Source organism: Pristis pectinata, chromosome 21, assembly GCF_009764475.1.
Source record: "Pristis pectinata isolate sPriPec2 chromosome 21, sPriPec2.1.pri, whole genome shotgun sequence".
Taxonomy (NCBI): Eukaryota; Metazoa; Chordata; class Chondrichthyes; order Rhinopristiformes; family Pristidae; genus Pristis; species Pristis pectinata.
This window is the reverse complement of record NC_067425.1, coordinates 31,782,447-31,809,921: the sequence shown is the minus strand read 5'-3', so window position 1 is coordinate 31,809,921 and position 27,475 is coordinate 31,782,447. Positions and strand designations below refer to the sequence as shown.

The window sequence follows — 27,475 nt, the reverse complement described above, 5'->3', positions numbered from 1 at the left end:
TAGTTTACAACCATTTATTCAACAGTTGAATTCAGTTAATGGTAGTTTGATCAAACATTGACATCTCATATTGCAAGCAGCACATTAGTTGTTTCCAAGAAGGTAGGCAACTTTGTGATATGGTTGATGCGCCATCTCAGAGGGCAATCTCCTTGTATTTCTTTGCTTCTCATTGGAGTTCACCCCCTCAGGTAACCACGATAGCCACTGCGGGCAGAAAAACCCTGGGATATGTAGCATAAAATAGTGATCAGCTTCACACTGGAGTCATACAAGCATTACAAGGACATTGTGACAGTAAAGGGACGTCAAACTCTACTGTTATTGTTTTTACTTGTACTACCTCAATGCACTCTGTACTGACCCAATGTAACTGCACTGTGTAATGAATTGACCTGCACGATCGGTATGCAAGACAAGTTCTTCACTGTACCTTGGTACAAGTGACAATACCAATACCAAAGTATTTCACAATCGTGTTGCTAAAGTGTTCACCTCACTGCATGCCTACGTCAAGGTTCAGTTGAACATGTTCACTTTTCTGCATGAAATTGGCAACCTTCCTGGTGAGACTTGGCAAGGGCTCCAGTGCTGACGGCAGCATTTGGCACACCATTATGACTTATCTCTGCACAGTTCTATACGTTATTACATTAAATGAGATTACATTTAACAAAGCTAGTGGCTGGCACATATCTTATCACACTGCTGCAGCAAATCATGCATCAAGACTAAATCATAATATCTTTCATTGCACATTTAAGCACCTTTCCCATGTACAACCTTGCAGACGGGTATTGATATCCTAGCACCATGTTGCAGTGTCCCTTTCACTTGGAGTCTGCACACTGATGTCCATAATGACTCAGAAGAATCCCTTGCCCAGAGACATTAGTCTGAGATGGCCAACTGTGGGTACAGGCAAGCATGCTGCCTGAGAGAGCCTGGAGTGATGAACTGGGGAACATCAATGGGCACCAGGAGACCCCTCAGGGGCTAGGGAGACAATGGTGTAATGATCTCTTAGTGCTCCAACAGCTCCACCATTATTTCAATCTTCAGACCCGGAGCTGAGCCGCTGGTAGATCCTGAATCTCAGGAGCCTGGTCCCTGCCGTTTTCCTCCTCTTCCTGGAATCAGCCTTCTGTCCCTCTCCGCACAGAACTGAGGAGGTGTGTGAGGTGCAGAAATCCTTGTCTCTGCTTCCACACAGGGGAGATGAAGTCCACGAGCCATAACACTGCTCGACCAGAAGAGTGATCAGCTCATGCCTTGTATCTCTCCGATGAAGTGCAGCTGGCTTTTGTCATCGGCTCCTGTAGAGCAGTACGCCCACAGAGAGCAAGGACCTGGACACAAATGGTATCTCTCTGTTCAATGAGGACAGCGATCTGCTGCCTGGTGACGTATTACTATAGAGCTTCAAGTCGTTCCAGTGTGGCAGAGGCCAGACCTGCAGTTGGGCCAGGGTAAGACTGAGTGCACCCTCTATCTGTCCCTCCACATTACCATCACTAAACCAGTATGGCAATTCAAATGCTCAGGAACATAAGAAGCTGCAGAGAGTAGTGGACTCAGCCCATTACGTCACAGGCAGATCCCTCCCCACCATCGGTAGTATCTACATGAGGTGCTGCCTCAAGAAGGCAACATCCATCATCAAAGATCCCCACCGTCTGGGCCATGCCGTCTTTTCACAGCTACCATTGGGCAGGATGTACAGAAGCCTGAAGTCTTGTTACCCAAGTTATCGAAGATAGCACCGTGATAATCGAGATCCATAGGGGAAACAGGACTGTAAGTAGATCTGTCTCCATAGACAACATTAAACCTGCCTCAGCAGCATTTATAACCTCAGAATGAATTGGAATTGGAATGAATTGGAACCCCATTGATACACGTATCCACTATGGAACCCTCACATCCTGACAGGACATGGATGAAGTGGACTGAGAAAATAAGACACGTGCTTAAGTATAAAAAGAAATACAAAAATTCTCTTTCACTCGAGGAAGATCTCCTAGATACATTGCCTCGGAACGATACACCCAAGAAGGGTGGTTGTTCTAGGAAGAGGAAAGGTTCATCTTCAACCCTGGAAGAGTGAAGAGCAGGGACCACCTTTATCACGTCATCCTTGCTCGTCTCCTTTTCCTGATTCTGATGACAATTATTACCCGCGGATCGTGCATGTTTCTCGACTCATCTTGGCGTTGGGGGGGGGGAGGTGGTGGTTGATGTATCTATCACCAAAAATCGATCTAACAACATAATCCCAAGAAAAGATGAGTCAACAAACATTTTCTACTCACCCATTTGGGTATTGCATGTACACTTTTTAATATGGGTAACCTTCTATACAATATAGTTCTTAAGACTTTACATTTTCTACTTTGTTAATATATTACTCACTGCTAATGATGGTGTTATACCCTCATGCTTTACTGCTTTGACATTTATAATCAAACCTGTACGTCTTACTATATCATGTGCTTTATCCTTTACTATCATAAAAGACTTACCAGGAGAAGAAGATAGCAATACACAGCCTAACGAAAAAGAAACAGTGGTTTTGCTTTCAGGACTTATTTCAGAAAATTCAAACAATGAATCTTGTGCAACATCCAAGAAAATATGAACTCTCCTGTCAAAAGAAATCACTTTAGCATAACATGTCACCAGCTGATGAGGAGAAATAATGATATAGAAAGATGGAACAAAGCTTGAACTATTTCAAAGTTGGAATAAGCAAGATCTGTTTATGAAAAAGGAGATGGATTAAGATGGTCTTACTATATGAGAATGTTTTGAGCTGTTGTCACGTGTTTATAGAACGAATGATGTTTAAAACTCTGCTGAGAGTCTAGGGATATGTACAGTTGAGATCAAGGATGTGAACACTTAAACAGTTTATGATTATGAAACCCTTCTATCGGGAGGTACTCAATGAGTCCCTAGAGCACCCGATCAAGAAAAGCTCCTCTAGTACTGGTAGCCCACTGGAACAGTTGTGGAGTGAGAGTCTGCTCCCAGGAGGAATCCTGGCAGGAGACTGATCTCGAAACTTGTTTTAGCAAGGACTAGCTGGGCTAGAAATCTTTGCTTAACAGGAGGGGGATGTCATGGATATTCACTATCCAGGGTCAGGAGGCTTATTGCTAAACTCAGCTTTTTAGTCCTAAAGTCACATACTTCTTTTACTTGCCATTAACACATTACTAGTTATCATCCATTTTCAAACTTGGTATTGGTTTATTATTGTCACTTGTACCGAGGTACAGTGAAAAACTTGTCTTGCATACTGATCGTACAGGTGAATTCATTACACAGTGCATTGAGGTAGTACAGGGTAAAAACAATGACAGAATAATGTGTCACAGCTACAGGGAAGTGCACATTGCAAGTAGACAGTAAGGTGCAAGGTCATAACAAGGTAGATTGTGAGGTCAAGAGTCCATCACATCGTGTAAGGGAACCATTCAATTGTCGTATAACAGTGGGATAGAAGCTGTCCTTGAGCCTGGTGGTATGTACCCTCAGGCTCCTGTATCTTCTGCCTGATGGGATAGGGGAGAAGAGAGAATGACCCGGGTGGGTGCTTCACCAAGGCAGCGAGGGGTACAGACAGAGTCCATGATTTCCATGATCTGCTGAGTTATGTCCACAACTCTCTGCAGTTTCTTGCGGTCCCGGGCAGAGCAGTTGCCATACCAAGCCATGATAGTTCATGGAGTTTTAACAAAGTTTTTTTTTACTAATTTGTAACATGGTGCTGCCACGTTCTTGAACTCTTAACTCTACCTCTCTCAGTTATTCTGTTATTATCACTTTAGCATTCCTTTCTGCACCACTTCAGATTGCACTACAACCTTTGCACCATCCTGCTGTTTTGCACTCAACGCTACATTTACTATTATATTTATTATTAACATGTATTCTGTGTACTCTGTGAGTCTCACAGGAGCAAGGAACTGTGTTGCAGCCTGGTGTATAATGACAGTAAAGTAATCTGAATCTGAATTGAAGTAGTTCAAAACATCTCCATTGTTACCTCTTCCGGCCCTCCCCCAACCTCTCCTCACCCATCCCCTCCCCTCCCAGTCCTCTCCTCTCCTCTCCCCTCCCCCTCCTTCCCTCCTCCCCTCACTCCTCCCGTCCTCCCCTCACTCCTCCCCTCCTCCCCTCACTCCTCCTCTCTCACTCCCCGAACCTCACCCCCGCTCTCCCCTCCTCCCCATCCCCCTTCTCCCTCCACCCTTCCTCTCCCCTCCTACCCTCTCCCACCTCCCCCCCCAACCCTAACCCAACTTCCCCCTCCCGCACTCCCTCCCCTCACACCTACCACTCCCCCCCTTCCTCTCCTCGGCTCCCGCTCCCCTCCACCCCTCCCTGACCTTCCTCTCCCACCCACTCCCCTCCTACAACCCCCCTCCCACCCTCCCCCTCTCCACTCCCCTCCCCCTCACCTCTCGCCCACACCCCTCTCTCCCCCCCTCTCCACTCTCTCCCTTCCCCCTCCCCTTCCCCTCTCTCTCCCTTCCCCCTCCCCTCCCTCTCCCTTCCCCACCCTCCCCCATCCCCCCTCTCTCTCCCACCCTCCCCATCCCATCCCCCCTCTCCCTTCCACCCTCCCCCTCCCATCCCCCCTCCCCCTCCCTCCCCATCACCCCCTCTCCCTTCCCCCCTCACCCCTCCCATTCCCCCTCCCTTATCCCTCCCCCTCTTCCCCCCTCCCCCTCCCATTGCCCCTCCCTCAACCATCACCCCTCTCTCCCATCCCCCCACCCCCTCCCTCACCCATCCCCCTTCCCTCTCCCTTCCCCTCCCCCTCCCTTCCGCCCTTCCACTCCTCCCCTCCTCTCCCCCTTCTCTTCCCCTCCTCTCCCCCCTCCCCCCTCCTCTCCCTCTCCCCACCCTCCCTCCCCCTTCCTCCCCCCTCCCCCTCTCCTCTCCCCCCTCCCCTCTCATCTCCCCCCTCCTCTCTCCCCCTCCCCTCCTCTCCTCTCTCCCTCACCTCCCCCCTCCTCCCCATCTCCTCTCCCCCCTCCTCCCCATCTCCTCTCCCCCCTCCCCAATCCCTCCCCTCCTCTCCTCCCCATCTCCTCTCCCCCCTCCCCTCCCCCCCTCTCCTCCTCCCCCCTCCCTCCCCATCTCCTCCCCCTCCCGTCTCCCTCCCTCTCCCCCTCCCCTCCTCTCCCCCTCCCCTCTCCCCCTCTCCCCCCTCCTCTCCCCCCTCTCCCCATCCCACCTCTCCCCCCTCCCCCTCCTCTCCTCCTCCCCCCTCCCCCCTCTCCTCCTCCCCCCTCCCCTCCCCCTCCTCCTCCTCCTCCCCCCTCCCCCCTCTCCTCCTCCCCCTCCCCTCCCCCTCCTCCTCCTCCTCCCCCCTCCCTCCTCCTCCTCCCTCCCCTCCTCCTCCCCCTCCCCTCCTCCTCCTCCCTCCCCTCCTCCTCCCCCTCCCCTCCTCCTCCTCCTCCTCCCCCCTCCCCTCCCCTCCTCCTCCCCCCCTCCTCCTCCTCCCCCCTCCCCTCCTCTCCTCCTCCCCCACCCCTCCTCCTCCTCCTCCTCCCCCCTCCCCTCCCCTCCTCCTCCCCCCTCCTCCTCCTCCCCCCTCCCCTCCTCCTCCTCCCCCCCTCCCCTCCTCCTCCTCCCCCCCTCCCCTCCTCCTCCTCCCCCCTCCCCCTCCTCCCCTCCTCCCCTCCCCTCCTCCTCCCCCTCCCCTCCCCCTCCTCCCCCCCCTCCCCTCCTCCTCCTCCCCCTCCCCTCCCCCCCCTCCCCCCCCTCCTCCTCCTCTCCTCCTCCTCTCCTCTCCCCTCCCCCCTCCCCTCCTCCTCCCCCCTCCCCTCCTCCTCCCCCTCCTCCCCATCTCCTCTCCCCCCTCCCCCTCCACTCCTCTCCCCCCTCCCCTCCTCTCCTCCTCCCCCACCCCTCCTCCTCCTCCTCCCCCACCCCTCCTCCTCCTCCTCCTCCCCCCTCCCCTCCCCTCCTCCTCCCCCCTCCTCCTCCCCCTCCCTCCTCCTCCTCCCCCCCCTCCCCTCCTCCTCCTCCCCCTCTCCTCCCCCTCCTCCCCTCCTCCTCCTCCCCTCCTCCCCTCCCCTCCTCCTCCTCCCCTCCTCCCCTCCCCTCCTCCTCCTCCTCCCCTCCTCCCCTCCCCTCCCCCTCCTCCCCCTCCCCCCCTCCCCCCCCCCTCCTCCCCCTCCCCCCCCCTCCTCCTCCCCCCCTCCTCCTCCCCCTCCCCCTCCCCCCCCTCCCCCCTCCTCCCCCCTCCCCCCTCCTCCCCCCCTCCCCCCTCCTCCCCCCCCTCCTCCCCCCTCCCCCCTCCCCCCTCCTCCTCCCCCCCCTCCCCCCCCCCTCCCTCCCCCCTCCCTCCCTCCCTCCCCCCTCCCTCCCTCCCTCCCTCCCCCCTCCCTCCCTCCCTCCCTCCCTCCCCCCTCCCTCCCTCCCTCCCTCCCCCCTCCCTCCCTCCCTCCCTCCCCCCTCCCTCCCTCCCTCCCTCCGTCCCCCCCTCCCTCCCTCCCTCCCTCCCCCCTCCCTCCCTCCCTCCCTCCTCCCCCTCCCTCCCCTCCTCCCTCCCTCCCTCCCTCCCTCCTCCCTCTCCTCCTCCCCTCCCCTCCTCCTCCCTCTCCTCCTCCCCTCTCCTCCTCCCCTCTCCTCCTCCCCTCCCCTCTCCTCCTCCCCCCCCTCTCCTCCTCCCCTCCCCTCCCCTCTCCTCCTCCCCTCCCCTCCCCCTCCTCCTCCTCCTCTCCTCTCCTCTCCTCTCCTCCCCTCTCTCCCCCCCCGCCCCCGACCTTCCTGGCGACTTTAAAAAGTTTGCATAAACTGGGCTGCGAAACCGCCCACGAAGGAGTGATTGCAATTTGACCAATTTTTCGTTACCGAAGTTCACCCGGGAGAGGTTGAGGTGGGCGGGCCGTGTCTGAAGTCCGTGTGTCGGCTCAGTGCGGGGGTCTCCTCACCGACCGTTTGTTCACTGCTCCACCGCTCTGGAGAACATGGTGTTCGCGGCTCTCTCGCACCTCCTGCCCAAGCTCTGTGACAGCTTCACGGTGCTGGCCGTGTTCTGCGCCGTCTTTTGCCTGGTCTTCGACTTCATGAAGAGGCGGAAGACGTGTGAGAACTACCCTCCCGGGCCCCGGGGGTTCCCTTTCGTCGGCAACATTCTGCAAGTGGACCTGAGCAACCCTCACGTGTCATTCTCAAAGGTAAAGGTTGGGAGAGGGTGAGTCTGTGTGAGGGAGCTGGGTCCCTCACCCTGTGGAAATCATGAATAGTTCTTCGTTTTATGTTAATAGTCAGCGTTTAGAATGGGTACTACAATACACCTGAGAAACAGAAATGTGTTTGAAACCTATGTGGAAAATAATCCACTGGAAATAATAGTGAATAATTCAGGGATATTAAATACAGTTAAATGAAGAAATCTTTAAAATATATTATTTCATGTCCGTGAATAGCTAATGGTACTTTGGTTTATTTGTTTATTATTGTCACGTGCCAAGATACAGTGAAAAGCTTGCTATCAGGATGCAAAATATAGTGTTTCAGTTAGTGAGAATGTACAGTGCAGGTAGATAACTAAAATTCAAGGTTGATTGAGTTAGATTGAGAGATTAAGAGTTCATCTTGAGAGTACAAGAGGTCCACTCGAGGGTCTTATAGCAGCAGGATAGAAGCTGTACTTGAGCCTGGTGGTGTGTGTTCTCAAGCTTTTGTAACTTCCGCCTGATGGGAGGGGGGAAGAAGAGAGAATGTCTGGGGTGGGAGGGATGCTTGTATGTAAATTGCTGATGGTTTGTATGAATTTGTTACAACTGTTAAAGAAAGAGCTGCATAGAGCATACAAATGTAAGAATGTCTTTAACAAATGAAAATCTACAAAAAAATTGTTCGTGAAATCCGGGCATCACCAGCACAGCCAGTATTTATTACTTGTTCCAACTTGTCCTTGAGAAGGTGGTGGTTGAGCTGCTTTCTTGAACTACAGCAGTCCTTCCGGGGAAGGTGCTCCCACAGAGTTGTTGGCTTTGGAATTCCAGGATTTAGATCCAGGAACGATAAAGGAAAGGCAAGATATTTCCAAGTCAGTATGATGTAACCTCACACACTTGCTGCACTTCCCTTCCTTGGTGTCGGAAGTGGCAGGTTTGTGGGATGTCGATGGAATAATTGGGGCGGGTAACTGCAGTGCATCTTGTAAATGGTGCACACTGCAGCCATAGCGCAACAGCGGTGGAGGGAATGAATGTGTAGGCTGATGGATGGGGTGCCAGTCCAGTGAGCTGCTTTATGCTGAATGTTCTCAAGATTTCTGAGAGGTATTGAAGCTGCACTCATCCAGGCAAGTGGGAGTGTTCCATCACACTTGGATGGTGGAAAAGCTCTGGGAATCCAGGACGTGAGTTGCTCACTGCAGGAGATCTGGCCCCTGACCTGCTCTCGTGGTTGACTGGTAACCTCCAGGCTATTGGGCAACTTGGTGATGCTATTGAATGTCATGGGTAGGTTGTCATTGCCTGGCACTTTAATGGGGAAAATGTGACTTGCTATGTAGCAGACCATGCATGAACTTTGTCTAAGTCTTGCTGCATGCAGACATGGGCTGCTTCATTTGCTGAGGAGTTCTGAATGGAATTAAACATTGTGGAATCAGTAGCAAATATCCGCACTTCTCAGCTTATGATGGAAGGAAGATGAAGCAGCTGAAGGTGATTGGGCCAACGACACTGCCCCAAGGAGCTGCAGTGATATGCAGGGGCTGGGATGACTGAATTTCGACGACTGCAACCATCTTCCTATGTGCGATCATGATTCCAACCATTGGAGTGTAATTCCTTTGACACCCATTGACCTCACTTTATCAGGCTCCTCTATGCCACAGTTGGTCAAATGCTGCTGTGAAATCAAGGGCAGTCATTAAGATCACCTCTTGAATTCAGATCTTTGTTCATGTTTGAACCAAGGCTGCACTGAAGTCTGTGCGTTGTTGAGTAGGTTATTCATGACTAAGTGTTATCTGCTGGCCTTGTTAATGGTTATTGACAGTAGAGCGACTGAATGGTGATTAGGCAGATTGATCTTTGCCCTGCTTTTTGTGGGCAATTTTCCACATTGGTCATATGCCAGTGAGACAGCCTGACTAGAGATGTAGCTTGTTCTGGAGTACAAGTCTCCAGTACTACAGCGGGGATATTTTCTGTCCCACAGCCTTTGCTGCATCTAGTGCTCTCAGCCATTCCTCCATATTACCTGGAGTGAATCAAATCGGCTGGAGACTGTGAGGTGCTCAGGAGGAAGCCAAATCAATCATCCACTTGGCACTTCTGGCTGAACTGGGTTGCGAATGCTTTAGCCTTGTATTTAGCACTTGCCAGCTCTAATTATTAGATGGACAAACTGAGAACTTTGCGATGCTGCCTCTGTTCAATGTTGCGTTTGGCCTCTGAGAGTTACAATAACAGCTGGTGCTTTCCCCACCATTCCCCCACTTTCAGCTGTGGAAGAAGTACGGTGATGTGGTGAGTTTAGAGTTTGGATGGACAAACGTGGTGGTGTTGAGCGGCTACAAGACCCTGAAAGAGGCGCTGGTGAAGAAATCAGAAGACTTTGCGGACCGGCCAGAATTTCTGATATATGAGAAGCTCTCTGAGAGGATCGGGGAAGGTAAGTGTGGACCGGGCTCCTGAGACAGTCCTGGGCACGAGGCGGGAGGCGTCAGGAATTGTTGGTCTTTAGATGTTTCTGTGTATGATCAACGCAACCTAAACCCCACCACCTGAGGGGAGGGGGCTGGTGACAGTGTCCAGAGAAATGTCAGGGTCTCAGCAACAGCTTCCCAAGAAAGATAGAATATAATTTAACTGGAGGTGGACATGGGAATGTTTTCTCCTCTTCCCTGGATACACTGGCCACTGGATACAGTGAGTGCAGTACCACTGGATGTACTGTGGCCCCTGGAGATGCTGGTTGTATTTCCATTGGATTCAGTCTCCCAGAGGGGGCCAGAGCTCATGTTCCTGGGGGAAGCTCGAGCCAGTGCTGCCTGTATGCACTTGTACCACTTTATGTGTGTACGTATTTATATCTATATTACAATAGTTTGCAGTGCGTGGGAAAGGTCTGGGTGACCCACCTATGCAGGACACCTTCTTGTTACCCCAGTCAGCTCAAAATCCCATGCTGATGTTTTGGGATCTGGGTGAGTATCCGGTGAAGAAGTCGGAAGACCTTGCGGACCGGCCAGACTTACCGATATACGAGAAGCTCTTTGAGCAGTTCGGGGAAGGTGAGTGTGGACCGGGCTCCTGAGACAGTCCTGGGCACCAGGCGGGAGGGGTTGGGAATTGTTGGACTTTAGATGTTTCTGTGCATGATCAACGCAGCCTAAACCCCACCACCGGGTGAGGGTGGTGGGCTGGGGGCAGGGGGTGGTTCACAGTGTCCAGGGAAATTAATACAAATGTATCCAGAAATATTGTAGACCGGTTCCCCCAAGCTCACAGTAATTGCATTATCCTGATATACAAAATGAGTCTCGTTGAGTTGTCTGATGATGTGATGTTCTGCAGTGGAGAGAAATGTCTCCTAAAACACCACAGGCACACCTCAGCAAGGGCTGCATGAAGCATTACTTTGGTTTATGTAAATGGGTTCCTCATCAGCCCAACAAGGTGTTTAGTATTTGTTCTGATACAAATTGAGAATGTTTCCTCATCACCAAAGTGAATAAGGGTGAGAGAATGGGATGGCCAACCAACAGCCTTATAAATCATCGTTCCTTACACTCCTGCAAGTTCCTGTTCTTGTGCCACTGTAAGTCATTAGTCCTGACAACTCAGTGCTGAGTGAGGTGAAATTATGCAATACTTGAATGGTTTAGCCTTGAGTTTATTATAAATCAATTATTGAGACCAAGGAGCAGGTAGGCACCTGGCTGCTGACTCGCCTAATTTTGGTAATCTTGGCAAATCACGATGTTCTTGACGTGGGGAAAGGAATTGTAGGCTTTTCAAACCAATTCCTTCCCTCACCCCCAACAGATGCTGCTCGACCCGCTGAGTTCTTCCAGCAGATTGTTTGTTGCTCCAGATTCCAGCAGCTTGCAGTCCCTCACGTCTCTAAGCTGAATGAAACAGTGTGGCTTTCAGTTGTCCATTTTTTGCTTTGTCGTGTCCATTGACAGTTGAACTAATGTTGTCCGTTTTACAATAAGACCCCAAGGTCAAAGTTCATAGTCATACAGCACAGAAACAGGCCCTTTGGCTCACCACATCCATGCCAACCATCAAATACCCATCCAAGCTAATCCCATTTACCAGCATATGACCCATAGCTTCCTACGCTCCGGCGATTCAAGTGGACGTCTAGGTACATCTTAAATGCCTTAGGAACCTGTCTCCGCCATCCCCTCAGGCAGGGCATTCCAGATTCCAAATATCCTCTGAGTGAAAAGTTCCTCAGATCTCCTCTGAACTTCCTACCCTTTCACCTTAAACTCACACCCTCTAGTTTTAGACAACTCTACAATAGGGAAAAGTTTCTTACAGTCTGCCTATCTTTGCCGCTCATAATTCCTGTTGTACCCTGCAGGTATTATCTTTGCAAGGTATGGGAACTGGTGGAGAGAACAGAGAAGATTCTCGCTTTCCATGCTGAGAAACTTTGGGGTTGGGAAGAAGTCACTGGAGTTGCGAATTGCAGAGGAAGCAGAATTTTTGAGTAAAGCATTTGAAGAGGAAAAAGGTAATGAAGCAACATTTCCTGAGAAACGAGAGTCCTCAACTGTTGTGGAGCTGTAAGCCGTTTGTTTATGCAAACATTAAAATGCAAGAAGAATTTGAAAGATTTGGCAATCTGGTAGGAGGAATGAAGAAACGCAACGTAGAATAAAATGTATGAAAAAAACAGGAAATACTGGAAAGACTCAGCTGGTCAGGTAGTGTCCGTGGAAAGAGAAACAGTTAATATTTCAGGTCTGGGACCCTTCATTAGAACTGTGGAAGAGAGAAAACATGTTGGTTTTCAGTAGTGCAGAAGGTGAGAGTGGGATGGGAATATCTCTGATAGGGTGAGACCAAATAAGTTAATGTAGCATTTGAGGTCTATGTCAGTGTGGGACTGTGGGACATGCCCAGCGGGGCCAACAGTCTTAAAAAAGAACTGAGTCAGAACAATGACGGGCAGAAATGGCCAGTTCTGGTACAGACAGAAAGAAAGAGTGAGAGGATTTAATATTCAGCCTGAAAGGCTGCACTGTACCCAAACGGAAGATTAGGCATTGTTCCTCACTGCTGTAACAGTGCAGGAGGTCTGAGTGGGAATGGGATGGAGAATTAAAGTGATTGGCAATAGGAAGCTCAGGGTCTCTATGATTTTCATAGAATAAAGAATACTGTTCTAAAGGGGAGCCCGGTATAGAGGGACAAGTACTCACACCCCTTCGCACAAGTCATTGAAAGCAGCAGGGTAGGTTGAGAAGGCGGTTAATAAGACATAAACAATTTGAACTTTATCGATAGAAGGACAGCGTATAAAGACAGGGAAGTGTTGCTGAACCATTATAACATTTTGGCCTGGCTTCAGATGCAGTATTGTTTTTAATTCTGGTTGCCTCATTATAGGAAGGATCTGAAGGGCCCAGAAAAGACTTAAGATGGTTTCTGGGATGTGACTATATTTACAAGGGTAGACTAGAGACAGTTCCTTTAGGGAAAGCTGAGGGGAGATTTGGTTGGTGTTTATAAAGTGCTGAAAGGTAGAGTAGATAGTAGGAGGATGTTTCCTTTGATGGGGGTGAGGTGAATCATGGACTAAAGGTCACAGGTACAAAACAAAAGGGAAAGAAATTAAGACTGATGTGAAGAAAATCTTTCTTGTGGAGCATGTGGTTGGCATCTGGAATGCACCACTGGCAGCTGTGGTGGACGCAGGTTCATTGTGGCCTTCAAGAGGGAACTGTATAAATGTATGGCAAGGAAAAATTTGTAAGGAGTGGGGTAGGAACTATAGAGTTGCTCCGGTGGACACAGTGACCTCTGGTGGTGTAACCAATCGATAATTCTATGGCAAGGTTTCCCCTTTCATGTGGAGTTGAAGCCCGTGATCTTGCAGGATGAATCAGAGTTGTGTTGTAATGTAATTCATCATCTGGGAAACCTTCAGAGATACCGCTTCATGATGCCAGTGATTTGGTTTTTAAGCATGGGTCTTGCTGGTTCTGATACCTGATGTCTGAAAATGTCCCACTAATTGGAATGAGGTTGAGGCAAGGAGACAGTTCAGATGACGGGGAACTAGGATGCCACAGTCATTTGGTGATTTGGATGACTGTAGGCTGGAAGATTGAAAAGAAACCTGTGAAAGAACTGAAGGGCAGCACTTTTCACAGGGAGGTGATGAAGCTGGTCATAGAAGAAAGTCAGTAAATGGCCTGGTCAAGGAAGGTAACTTTTTGATATCCATAAATCCTGTACTGGTTTCACAACGAGCTAGATCTCCATAAACTAACTGTCCACTTCTTATTCTTCAAGTTACAAAAAAGAGGACCCCCTCCAGGAACTGTGTAATGTGGACAGTGTGCTGTCACAAATTTGGCTTTGATGAGAAATACGCAAATTAAGAAAAGGCGATGCTCCTATTTGTCCCGTGATGTCATCTTTCTTCAGATATTTGGGAAGTGACTGAGGAGATGCAAAAAAAAGATTGAAGGTGAAAGAGAGGGACTTGAGAAAGTGGTCATAAGTCAGAAGGAAGTGAATTTTGACACATAAAAGGAAGTAAGTTTCAGAACAAGAGCTGGAGAGAGGCACATACAGTTATGTAGTGAAGTGGAGACGTTGACAAGGAAGGATAATGATTCATTTTCTTACCAAATCATCTATCCCAACAGATGTATTTAGTGAACAATCCCTGATTTTTCAAAGTCACTCTGATTCAAACTGAATCTTTTACCTGAAGGGGCAGGGGTGGTTGAGGGATTGGTGAATTGAACCTAAGCTAGTGGCCCATCATCGGTCACTAGATCTCTCTGTACAACTGGTATATTCAACAATTTCCAAGCATTTGTTACTTGATCTTTATGCTGGAGCATTCACAGTTTGTCGTTACTGTTTCAGGTCTTGCATTTGATCCACATTTCAAGATAAATAATGCAGTCTCAAATATCATCTGCACAATTGTCTTTGGACATCGCTTTGAATATCATGATAAAAAATTCCTCGAATTTCTCCACATCCTTGAAGAAAGTTTAGTCTTGGAGGGAGGCTTTTGGGGTCAGGTAAGGCAGCACCCTAGTATGATAAAATGGACTCTTGACCTCACAATCTACCTCATTATGACCTTGCACTTTATTGTCTACCTGCACTGCACTGTCTCTGTAGCTGTTACATTTTATTCTGCATTCTGTTATTTTACCTTGTACTACCTCAGTACATCTGACAATAATAAACCAATTCCAATTCTGCTGCCTGGGCTCATTGCTCTCTCTAATATCCAACCCAAGAAAAATTATTCTTCACGTGTAAGCTTAGCATTAAGTTTAAACAAGCTTAAAGCCTCACACTCACCAATGATGGAGCAAAGAAAATCAGGGATGTACAAGAGACCAGATTTGAAGGAATGCAGAGATCCACAGATTGTAGGACTGCTGGAGGTTACATAGATACTGCAGGCAAATCCAGAGAGCAATTTCAACATAGACTGTTCTTCACTGCAGCATTCAGAATGTTGGTGTTCAACAGTCAACATGGCCACAGTCAACATAGCACAGTACAGCACAGGAACAGGCCCTTTGGCCCATGAAGCTATGCCAAAGTAATTAAATGCATAACTAAACTAATCCCTTCTGTCCACACAATGTCCATCTCCCTCCATTCTTTGCACATTCATGTGCCTATCTAAGAGCCTCTTAAATGCCTCCATTGTATTTCCCTCTATCGCTACCTCTGGCAGCACATTCTGGACACCCACCACTCTGTGTAACAAAAAAAATAGCTTGCCCAGCACACCTCCTTTGAATTTATCCCCTTTAGCCTTAAATGCATGCCCTCTAGTATTAGACACTTCGATCCTGGGAAAAAGATACTGGCTGTCTATCTATGCCTCTCATAATCTTATACACCCCTATTAGGTCTCCCCTCAGCCTCCACTGCTCCAGAGAAAACAACCTAAGTTTGTCCAACCTCTCCTTATAGCACATGCCCTCTAATCCAGGCAGCATCCTGGCGAACCTCTTCTGCACCCTCTCCAAAGCCTCCACATCCTTCTTATACTGGGGCGACCAGAATTAAATGCAATATTCCAGATGTGGCCAAATGACAGAGTTCTATAAAACTTCCCGACTCTTGAACTCGGTGCTTGGACTAATGAAGGCAAGCATGCCATGTGCCTTCTTTACCAGCCTATCAGCCTGTGCAGCCACTTTGATAGTATAATTAATCATGATTAATTCTTTTAATTGCTCAACAGCCCCACTAAATGCACATTATATTGTCATCTGTTTCACAGATATTACTGTGTATGATTAGCTCTCGTGTTCCCCTGCATTACATCTGTGATGACGGTTCACATGTATCACATGGACTGCCTCTGGAAGGGCCTGAGAAAATGCTGAATCTGTTTTTGGATTTGTAATGGGTATATTGAATGAATTTCTGCATTCTGTATTTTCATCAAATTGGTTGTGAAGGAATAGTTCAAACCCTGTCTGTCTTTGTTGCAGTTGTTGAACACCTTCCCCTTTGTTTATTGCCTCCCTGGCCCACACCATAAAATATTTGAAAATCAAGAGAAAATGGTTCACTTTTTACAAGAAATAGTCGCAGACCATAAACAGTCGTGGGACGCAAATGAGCCCAGGGACTTCATTGATGCTTTCTTAGTGGAGCAGGAGAAGGTATGTAGCGGAAAGGCTGCAACTTTCAAAGGGTCTTTGACCTGAAACATTAACTCTGCTTCTCTCTCCACAGGCGCTGCTTGACCTGCTGAGTGTTCCCAACTTTTTCTGTTTTTATTTCAGATTTCCAGCATCTGCAGTTTTATTGTTGATTTTCATTGTAAATTTCAAGTTCTGCAACACTGAATGGCTGCTGGCAAATTAGTGTTAAGCATGGGGCAGAATGGTTAGCTGGTGATCAGCATCGGGCATCTTGTTTGATTTTGCTCCAAGCCATATTCCTCTCCTTGCTTCTTCCCTGGTTGAGAAACAGTGGATGGATGTGACTAGGGATTGAATCTGAACTGGCTGCTCCCCTTGGTAGTCACAAATTATGCACAATTTTTACAAGGAAGGACACAATTAGAACAAAAGAAAACAAAGTCCTTTGAGGTGCAAAGTGGTCATAGTGTTGCTATACTGAGGTAGTGATTAGGGTTGTGCCGGTTGGTTCAAGAACTGGATGGTTGAAGGGAAGGAGCTGTTCTTGAACCTGGTGGTGTGGGACTTCAGGCTTCTGTACCTCCTGCCCAATAGGCTTCTGTACCTCAAGCCACAAGTTAAATTCCGAGAATTCCCAGAGAAAAGCAATGCAACAGCTGAAGCCATAAAGAACTGGTTATGCAAGTATGTGGGAGACCTTCCTTCCCTTTGTAGCACACCCTCAGAGTGCAGCAGTGTTGTAAGACAAGTTTGTAAGGTCTTAAAGAGCAAGGACTCTGGACACAGTCTTTGGAGTTAAAATGATTTATTCGCAAAGACAAATGCGGGACAGGATGAACGGGAACAGACGCACACTTACACACACGCACACGGGTGATCGCGAACGTGGGGGAAATCACAACAAGGGTGAGATGAACACACACACACACACACACACACACACACACACACACACACACACACACACACACACACACACACACAACAAACTGGTTACAAATGACCAAGGAAGAAACAAAACGATGCCTGACCCCTCAACCTCAGTGCAAGCATTGGCTCTACGCTCCCGGGAATCTACTTAGGACGCTCCTAATCCTTGTGGAAGTGCACACTCTTACCAATGGTCTCTTCAGCGTTGTTTCACGATTCCTGGAGCAATCAAAAGAGAGCGAACCACCCACATGTGGCATTCTTAATAGTGCTGGAGGGCTGGGTGGTCCAGCCCAGGTAATTCAAACAAGCCAATGGCTCAGGGTCAGGTACAAAGGTGTTTACAAAGGCCAATGGTCAAGTGTGTTCACTAATGGGTGGGTGGAGCCAGACCTTGATTGGCAGTGATGTGGCTTTTGACCATGTGGTCAACGGTGTCACGTGACAGCCATGACCCTTCACAGTACAAGCAATAGACATGGTTGCAGAAGGAAGAACCCCATTGATTCAGGTTGGTGGGAAACCCCTGTCACTCTGGGTGTATTGCACTTGCTGACAATTTATTTCAATGTTTTTTTGCATTTAGAGAAAGGACAACTTAAATACAAGTTTCCAGGAGCGGAACATGATCGGTACAGTCATTGACCTTTTCGGTGCTGGTACAGAGACCACCTCCACCACCCTACGCTGGGCCTTGCTCTTCATGATGCTCCATCCAGATATGCAGTGTAAGTAGCACCAGGGGTTTCTGTGTCAGAGTCAGACCTCCGATCACACGATCAGAGAGAAACTCCCATCCTCGACCTGGTTTGTCACAAGCAAACTGCCTTCTATTATAGTTATAGAGTCATACAGCTTGGGACCAGGCCCTTCCGCCCACGAAGTCACGCTGAAGTAATTAAATGCATAACTAAACTAATCCCTTCCTCCTACACAATGTGCATACCTCTCCATTCTCTGCAAATCCATGTGCCCATCTAAGAGCCTCTTAAACACCTCTATCGTATCTGCCTCCACCACCACCCCTGGCAGCACATATCAGGCACCCACCACTCTCTGTGAAAACAAAAAACTTTTGCCTGGCGCATCTCCTTTGAACTTGCCCCCTCTCACCTTAAATGCATGTCCTCTAGTATTAGATATTTTGACCTTGGGGGAAAAAGATATGGGCTGTCTACTCTATCTATGCATTTCTTTATCTTACAAACTTCTGATCTGTCAAATTATACAGTCGAAGTTGTAGATTTATTACAAAGCTGGAAGATGGCTCCCATAGATTCCTGCACGATATGTCATAAGTATTGCTTCCTCAGTGAAAGGGCACTGACCCCATGTGATTTTGTATCTACTGAATGAGCTGCTGACACACTTAGCGATGGAAGATTGTGCCAATATCCTCAGTGTTATTTAAACTGCTGTCATTAATCTTTTATTCAGGGTGAATTCTAAGTTAGGAGTTGCAACAGGTCTTTTTTTCTCCCCAAAAGTGTTTGCTAGCTTCGACATGCCTTCTGCTTGGCACATTGGAAACAACACCTCAATATATCAAGGTGCAAAGCACCCTCTCCTGTTTTGGATCCAAGACCCACACCAAAGATTGTGCACGTAACTCTGGTTGGCTGTGGGAGTGCTGCATTGTCATCTTATTTCAAGGAAGAATGAGAGTTATCCCTGAATTCACTGTATTGTTTGTGAGACTTTATTGTTTGCACATTCTAACAGTGACTGCATTTCAAAAGCACTTCTCTGGTTTAAAGCTCTCCAGAGTCATGAAAGATGTCATACAAATTGACACTAAAAATGCCAGAAATACTCAGCAGGTCAGGCTGCACCAATGGAGAAAGAAAGACAAAATTTCTCAAAATTAATTCTTGTTTTGTTCCTGCAGCCCAGGTCCACGAGGAGATTGACAGAGTCATTGGGAAGGATAGAAGGCCGACTTTGTTAGACCGGGAGGAAATGCCTTTCACTAATGCAGTTATCCATGAAACCCAACGCTTAGGGAATATTGTTCCGAATTCACTGCCTCATCAGACATACAGAGATACCCTGATCATGGGTTACACCATTCCTAAGGTAATATGGAGTTAATCTTGGATGTGCAGCCATCTCCACTACATAAGTAGGAGCAGAAGTAAGCATTGTGAGCTCTTGAGTCTGCTCTGGCATTAAGCACAACCAGGGCTGATCAGATCATGACCTTAGTTGCACTCTCCAGCCTGTTCCCCTGAATGCTAATCTCACCTGTAGACCAAAAATTTGTGCGTCTTGGTTTTGGATATATTTAGTGACTCATCCTCTCTCTGGGATAGAGGCAACTCTCTGAGAGAAGAAATTCCTCTTCACCTCTGCCTTAAGGGGGTGACTCTTCCCCAGGGGATAATCATCCTCTCAACATCTATCATAACAAGCCATGTCAGAAATATGTGCCAAAGGGATCACCTCTCGTTCTTCTGAGATCCAATGACTAGGTCTAATGTACCCAATCTTTCTATATAACAAGCCTTTCATCTTAGAAGTCAACATGATGAAGCTCCTCTGAATGGCTTCCAGTGGAATTATATATTAGACCAAAAGTGTATGCAGTACTTTGGGTGTGGTCTCACCAATGGTTGTAGCACTGTTTATGCTCCATTCCCTCTATGCTTAAGACCAACATCCCATTTGCCTTCCGAACTACTTGCTGTACCTGCATGCTAACTTTGTACTTTATGTACAAGGACATTTAAATACCCAGCATTCTGTAGTATATATTCTTCCTAATTCTATATATTCTTCCTGCCAAAGTTTATAACCTTGCACTCCCCACATTATACTCCATCTGGCACACTTCTACCCACTTGTTTAACTATCTATATATCTGTTAGCAGATTCTCTGCAACCTGCTCATTACTTGTCTTTGTATCATCAACACATTTGGTTCCTTTATTTAAATCAAAAATATAGACTGAGGTGCCAGAACTAAGACCCCACACTAGTTACAACCTGAAAATAACCCATTTATCCTGACTCTCTGATATCTGTCAGTTAGACCCTCCTGTACCCATTGGTAATAAATTACCCACCCGTGATCATTTCTGTGAGCACAATTTCTGCTCAATTATTATTGATTGTGTTAAACGACATTTACTACTGTGGTCATTTCTAATTATTTGGGGAAGTGCTGAGGTCTTAGGCAGTCCTTCGGGGTAGGGTGACTTGTCTCCACTCCGGTTCTGAGGAGCTGAAGATGTGTGGGTGTAATTTCTTTAACTGTGAGGTTACTGTCGTACACAGGCTGTGCAGAGTGAGGCCCTGGTCCAGTGGCAAGGAGGTCCAGTGGCAGGGAGGTCCCAGTGACTGGAGATCAGGCTCCATTGCACACACTCAGTCAAACACGTATTTACTTAAATACATGCACACGCACACACTTACTCACACACAGTCTCTCTCGTAGGTGCACACACGCACTCTCTCACACATGCACACACTTATTCACGTGTGCGCACACACACTCAGACACTTGTAGGTGCACACACACGCACATACTTATTCTCTCTCTCTCTCTCTCTCTCACACGCACACACACACACACACACACACACACACACACACCCTTTTCCCCTCCCTCCCTCAGATCAACCACCCCTCACAAGTTTCCTTTCCCCTAATTGCCCCCCTCAATCTCCCCCCTACTCTTGGCCCCCTCCCTTCTCCTTCATTCACTTCCTTGCCTCCTGCCCCTTCCTCTTCCTCCTCGCCCACCTCCCCAAAACCAGCCTTTCCCCCACACCCTGACTTCTAGCAGCTGGCTGTGCCCTCTCTCTCCACACCTCAGCCTAGTCAGGGCTGCTCCCTGAAGCGTGATTGCTCTCCCAGCAACCCACCTCCCCCCCCCCCCCCCCCCACCAGTCCAGAAACCTGCAGCACAGCCCAGAACTCCCCAATGCCCTCTGGACAGTGACTGCACACCAGTCAGCAAGCAGTCCCTGAGAGGAGGTCTCTGCTGCTTATTAGGTGTAGGTCTTCCATTGGATTCCATGGTGATGGGGGAGCATCTGCACGTTCTTCTGATCTAATAAGTCAAGAACACACAGGCATAAGATGGAGCAAAAAGCCCCAATCTCACGTGGTGTGGCTTCAATGCCATTGGACCACAACAGGGCAACGCAAGCAGCTAGACTGCTGATCATGGCCTATGTCAATAGTTCACACCCAGAATACATCTCCTTATTGCTCTGAGGGCCTGTTACAAGTGTATTCTTGACTAATGTGTCACCTTAAATGAACTTTAGGGAACGATGATCATCCCAAATCTTTCCTCATCCTTGTTTGATGAAGACATTTGGTCGACTCCACATCAGTTCAATCCGGGACACTTCCTCAACTCGGGTGGGAAGACTGTGAAGCCAGAAGCCTTCATCCCATTCTCTGCAGGTAAGGTGGGATTCAGGGATTGTTAAATGTGCTGAAAGAGGTAGCTGTGGTTGTCCAGTTCCAAGGTGATGCAGGAAGTGAGTGTGTGTCCTCTCGCATCTTGTCAGAGTTCTCAATGGGCTCTTGGGACAAGAAGATAGATATTTTGGATTTACTTACATAAATCAGGAAGACCAAAATAGGGAAGTGAGTCGGACACAAGAGACTGCTGATGCTGGAATCTGGAGCAATACCCAACGTCTGTCTACACTTCTCGCTGCCTCAATAAAGCAGCCAATGTAATCAAAGACCCCTCCCATGCAGGGCATTCTCTCTTCTTCTTCCCTCCCCCCCCCCCCCCAATTGGGCAGAAGATAGAATAGCCTTAAAGCACATACCACCAGGCTGAAGGACAGCTTCTATCCCGCTGTTATGAGACTATTGAACAGTCCCCTAGTACGATAAGGAGGACTCTGGGCCTCACAATCTACTTCATTATGTCCTTGCACCTTATTGTCTGCCTGCACTGCACTTTCTCTGTAACTAGAACACTTCATTCTACATTTCTGTTATTGTTTTCCCTTGTACTACCTCAATGCACTGATGTGATGAAATAATCTGTATGCATGGCATGCAAGGTAAGTTTTTCACTGTACCTTGGTACATGTGACAATAATAAACCAATTTTATTTAATTTACCAGAAAGCTGGAGGAACTCAGCAGCATCTTTGGAGGGAACTAAACAGTCGACATTTCGGGTCAGGAAAAATATGGAAGTGGTGGTGAGGTGAAGTGTGCAGTGGTGGTAGGTTATGAAAACCACTTAGAAAAGAGGGGGGTTCTTTCACGTTTTAGGTGGGGTGCTGGAGAGTTGATGGACACTTCTTCTCCTGGCCCAAAAGTGTCATAACCCTAAGCTGAATTTAAGGCATAAAACAAAATATCTGCATACTCTCTTTCCCAGTTCCGATGAAGGGTCTTAGACCTGAAATGTTAACTGTTTCTCTTTCCACAGGTGCCGCCTGACCTGCTAAGGGTTTCCAGCATTTTAAGTTCTTATTTTAAATTTCTCAGGTTTTTTTTAAATTTCTATTTGCCCTGAATTTAAGGCAAATGCTACAGAAAATCATTTTTGGTTTCTGAAAGGGAACAAATGGCTTTTTCAATTCTCCTTTCAATGTTGCCAGTGAATTGGAAATTATGACTTACTGCCCGGAGTTATGTTTAAAAAAAAACAAGGACTGCTTTACATTCCTTACTCTGCTGGGTCCAAACACAAGGAGATCGCATAAGCAGCTGCAGTTCCTGCTGGTTTTATTAGGAGTAAATTGGGGAATTTTTCAGCAAGCGGGAATTGGCAAGTCTGCTTCACAAAATCCAAGGCTTCAGGATCTGATAGCACTGCAGTGGTACAACAGTGGCAGAACGATACGTGGGAACCTATTGCTGTTTAGTTAGTGCCTGCCTGTCACTGTCTTGGGACACTAACCACTCCTGCCCCTCTCCCTACAGGTCATCGTGTGTGTTTGGGGGAGCAGCTGGCGAAGACGGAGCTCTTCATCTTCTTCACGTCCATGCTCCAACGATTCACGTTCCATCTCCCGGAAAATGAGCCAAGGCCAAGTTACAGGGATGCTAGATTCGGAATCACCCTCTGTCCGCTCCCGTATCGGATCTGTGCTACAGTCAGATAAAAATGTGTACGGGACTGTTCTGATGAGTTCCCCCCACCCCCCTCCCCTTTAGTTTTGTCCCTACCTCCATGGCATACTCTATTTTGAAACTGTTCCATTTACTCATGGTTTATAAAGAAAAAATTATAAAACGTAACTTCAAAATGTCCCAAAACTGCTGAAGAATAATGTGAGGACTGTCAGTAATTTTGCCCCCTCACCGTTAGCAATGAGATTATAACCAGACAATCTCTGGAAGGACAAGCGAACCACAGACAACATCCTCTCCCCAGCACTGAAGCCCATTCACCTGCCCAACCCTGGATCCTGGATTAGGACACTCTGTCCCAGTCCTGATGCAGGGTTTTGACCCAAAACAGATGCACAAGAGGCTGCAGATGCTGGAATCTGGAGTCACTTCCCCCCTTCCTCAGTCCACCAATCACCTCGGACTCCTCTCTCACCACTCCCCATCTCCTCTTTATACTGGCCAACTCCCCTCTCAGTCCTGATGCAGGGTTTTGACCCAAAACATCAATGATTCCTCTACCCCCACAGATGCTGCTTGACCTGCTGAGTTCCTCCAGCAGATTGTTAGTTGTTCCCGACCCAAAGCATTGACCAGCTCTCTGTCTGTCGGAAAATAATGCATGTTCTTGAAGTCCATGGAACATGTTCTTTATTGTACTTTTCCAATTATAAACATTATAATCGCTCTTTCTTGTATTTTTGTGATTAACTCCTTCTGCTACCCAATAGGATTGGAGGTCCCCTCATGCCGTCTAGACACATCTGGCTCTCATCTGAACTCCGCCCACTCTGCCCCCCCAGTGGCAGTGTGTAGCCTTAACCACATTCAAGGGCCTGTCACAAGAGTCATACAGCATGGAAACAGGCCCTTCAGCCCATCTGGTCCATGCTGACCAAGATGCCCATCTAAACTAGTCCCATTTGCCAGCGTTTGGCCCATATCCCTCTAAACCTTTCCTATCTATGTACCTGTCCAAGTGTCTTTTAAATGTTGTTAATGTACCTGCCTCAACCACCTTCTCTGACAGCTCATTCCACATATGAACCACTCTCTGGGTGAAAATGTTGCCCCTCAGATTCCTACTAAATCTCTCCTCTCTCACCTTGCACCTATTCTATCTAGTTCTTGATTCCCCAACCTGGGAAAAAGACTGAGTGCACTCACCTTATCTGTGCCCTTCATGATTTTATACACCTCCATAAGGTCACCCCTCAGTCTCCCACGTTCCAAGGAATAAAGTCCTAGCCTACCCAACCCCTCCCTATAACTCAGTCCCTTGAGTAATGGCAATATCCACGTAAATCTTTTCTGCACTCCTTCCAGCTTAATGGCATCTTTCCATAGCAGGGCAACCAAAATTGAACACAGTATTCCTAATGTGGTCTTGTACAGCTGCAACCTAACATCCCAACGTCTATACTCAGTGCCTTTCTCGACATTAGGAGTGAGGGAACCAAATAGATCAGGGGGTGAGATTTGGCACTGAGTCAGTCAATAAACTGAGCTGAGGGAAGGTATTAAATGAGAAAGTTTTGCCTTTGTGACCCCTCTGTTTGTGGTCCAACAGCACTGCCGTTTGTGCGAGGACATAATTGCAACATGACAAATCTGTACTGGTAGCTTCCACTATAAATGTGGACAGAGGTGCAGCAGTTAGTGCTGCTGTCTCTCAGCTCCAGAGTTGCAGGTTCAACCCTGACCTTGGATGCTGCCTGTGTGGAGTTTGCATGTTCTCCGTGTGTTGGATTAGGGTCTAAATTGCTATTTAGATTGTTATTTTTCTTGTAGTTTAACTTTCTTTATGCTTGCTTATATGTTTGTATAATCACCTGTTCGTAAATTTTTAGTAGATTTTTAAGTTTCTTTGTCTGTAGGCCTGAGATGTCATGGCAGTGTAAATCAAGACTGTCCTTGTTGTTCACAGACTGCTCCTATCAGAGAAGACTCCCTTATCTAGCCAGCTTAAACTAGTTTGCAGTATAAAGAGAGAACACGATGTCTCCAATCTTTTGTTACTTGCCTTACTTGCCTGCTTTTAGTTCATTTTACTTGCTGTTGCAAGCTGACACTGCTTGACCTGTACTTCGATGAACATCTAATAAAACGGCTGTAACCATAAGATTTGCGCCTCATTCTTGACTTCCGAAGGACCTTCTGGACAACGTCTTCCAACACCCTGTAACTGTGTGGATTTCCCCTGGATAATCTGGTTTCTTCCCACAACCCAAAGGCGTGTGGTTGGCAGGTTAATTGGCTGCTGTAAATTGCCCCTAGTGTGTAGCTGAGTGGTAAGAGAATCAGAGGGAAGTTAATGGCATGTGAGGCAGAATTGATTGACGGATTTCTAATAGGGGGAATGGGATTGATGGGAATGTTCTGCAAGCCAGCATAGACTCAATGGGTTGAATGGCCACCTTGTCATTGGGAGGTGAGAAATATGGGAATTTGTTTCAGAAGGAGATATATTGAGGTACTGCAGGTATCAGTTTTCGCCAAGGACTCTGTCATTATCCATGCCAACCTGAATGCAGGCTGCCCTTAGGTACAAACGCCCGACTTATGGACATCCCTACACACGAGTGAGCTCCTACATTATTATTAAATTCGGAAGTCCAATGTACATACATGCATTCATTCCTACAAACAGCAGAACTAGTTTCCTCTCTCTCTCTCCACTTTTAGTAATTGTTCTTTCTTACCAATCTTATGTGCTTTTTACAATGCTGTGGACGTATAGTTACCACAGCTAGTGATAATTTTTTGTGTGTATTTTCCAACTTATGGACAAAATCAACTTATGGACATCTGTAGAAGCGGAACCCATTTGGATACCTGCAGATGGTCTGAATGGCAAAAACCCCACACAAAGACTGACTAGGAGATGGGCGTCTCCAGGCGTGTTGTCAAAGCTGCGATGCCGTGGATTCATAAACCATAATCAGTCAACTGGAAATCAAACACAGCTCTTTCTTTCCCCAAGCCAGTGTAATATTTCCTTGTTTATGCACTTAATGAGCACTTTTACTTCATTCCATTGTATGATGACCACATATAAAACTGCTCTGATATTGCATTGCATTCTTCTCTCTGTCCTTTCCATTTGTTGTTTTGATATAATTAAGAACACAATCTGCACTACAGCACACCAAACAAGATTGAGAACAACACCTGCTTCTTGTTTTACACTCCCAGCACAATGTGAATGGGAGTCTCTGTGTAACCTGTGTTTTCAACCTTGCTACTTAGAGATGGTGAACGCCACTCACTCCCAGGCTCTTGGCAGTTGTTAAGCCCGACATGCCAGTGGCCCACTGACGGCTACACGCATTCGTTTTCCTTCCTCTTTCTTTGGCCTCCATCCCTATGCAGAAGGACTTCCACAGCCTCGAGACACCTTTCTGAATTGTAACAGGAAATACAGCAGAAGATGGGAACAGAGGTCGATCCGACACTAGCCATGTAAAAAAATGACGGAGTGGTTGAGAGGAATTATTGGGCAGGACACCAGAGAAAACTCCCTTACTCTTTGAGATAGTGCCAAGAGGAGGTCTACATCCATCTGAGAGGCAGCCAGGCTTTAGCAATAACAACTTGCTCAAAAGAAAGCAGTCCCTCTGTGAGATGATCGAGGTTGTGTGGCCTAGTCCCAGGAGTGGGATTTGAACCCACAACTTTCTCACTTGGTGGTGGAAGATAAGATAACAGGTGGCACAGCTAGGAAGAGCCACCACCTCAAACACAGCCAAGATAACAGGTGGCACAGCTAGGAAGAGCCACCACCTCAAACTTCCAGTGACCCGGGTTCGATCCCGACCTCCGTTGCTGTCTGTGTGGAGTTTACACATTCTCCCTGTGAGCACATGGGTTTCCTCTGGCTGCTCTGGTTTCCTCCCACGTCCTAAAGACCTGCTGGTTGGTAGGGTTAGAGCTTGGTCACTGTAAGTTGCCTCTCGTGTGTCTGTGGAGGGGGGGGAGGGATGAAGGGAAGATGGCAATGTGGGGAGAATAAAACGGGATCGGTGCAGGATAAGTGTAACAAATTCAATGTGGTCTTAGTGGGCTGAAGAACCTGTTTCCATGCAGAATAACCCTGTGACTGTAGGGAGCTAATGAGACAAAGTGCTTTCATTTATTTACTCCATTCATTTTCTTCACCCAACAATCTAGGGTGCCCCTTGCTTGTAACTGCGTACTCAAAAATCCAGGTGAATTGAGACTTTTTGTTTTAGGATTCTAAAGGTCTGGATTTCACTGATCATTGCTGATAGGCCTCAAGAAGGTGGTGGTCAGCATTACTCCTGACCTACTACTGTTTGCAGTTAACATAGTTAACATTAGAACAGTGAAGCACAGGAACAGGGCCTTCAGTTTATGATGCCCGTGCCCAGCATGATGCCAAGTTAAACTAATCCCTTCTGCCTGCACATGATTCATACTCCTCCATTCCCTGCATATTCATGTGTCTATTTAAAAACCTCTTAAATGCCACTATCATATTTGCTTCCATGATCACCCCAGGCAACGCGTTCCAGGCACCTACCGCTCTGTGTAAAAAAAAACTCACCCTGCACATAAACT

The 27,475-nt window shown here is 47.6% G+C and overlaps 1 protein-coding gene and 1 long non-coding RNA gene across 2 annotated transcripts; one reads left to right on the top strand and one right to left on the bottom strand.

Annotated features, from left to right (window-relative positions):
* On the bottom strand, positions 1 to 7,003 carry LOC127581145 (uncharacterized). Its single transcript, XR_007957920.1, has 2 exons — positions 6,874 to 7,003; positions 1 to 224 (listed from the first exon to the last, which is right to left on the bottom strand). It is a non-coding gene; the product is annotated as an uncharacterized LOC127581145 (long non-coding RNA).
* LOC127581142 (cytochrome P450 2J6-like) lies at positions 6,771 to 25,016 on the top strand. Its single transcript, XM_052035178.1, has 9 exons — positions 6,771 to 7,199; positions 9,489 to 9,657; positions 11,584 to 11,736; positions 14,109 to 14,269; positions 15,713 to 15,886; positions 17,385 to 17,526; positions 18,687 to 18,874; positions 21,073 to 21,214; positions 22,706 to 25,016. The coding sequence occupies exons 1-9, from the start codon at positions 6,990 to 6,992 to the stop codon at positions 22,885 to 22,887; spliced, it is 1,521 nt and encodes a 506-aa protein (XP_051891138.1). The 5' UTR covers positions 6,771 to 6,989; the 3' UTR covers positions 22,888 to 25,016.
* Positions 25,017 to 27,475: the final 2,459 nt, after the last annotated feature.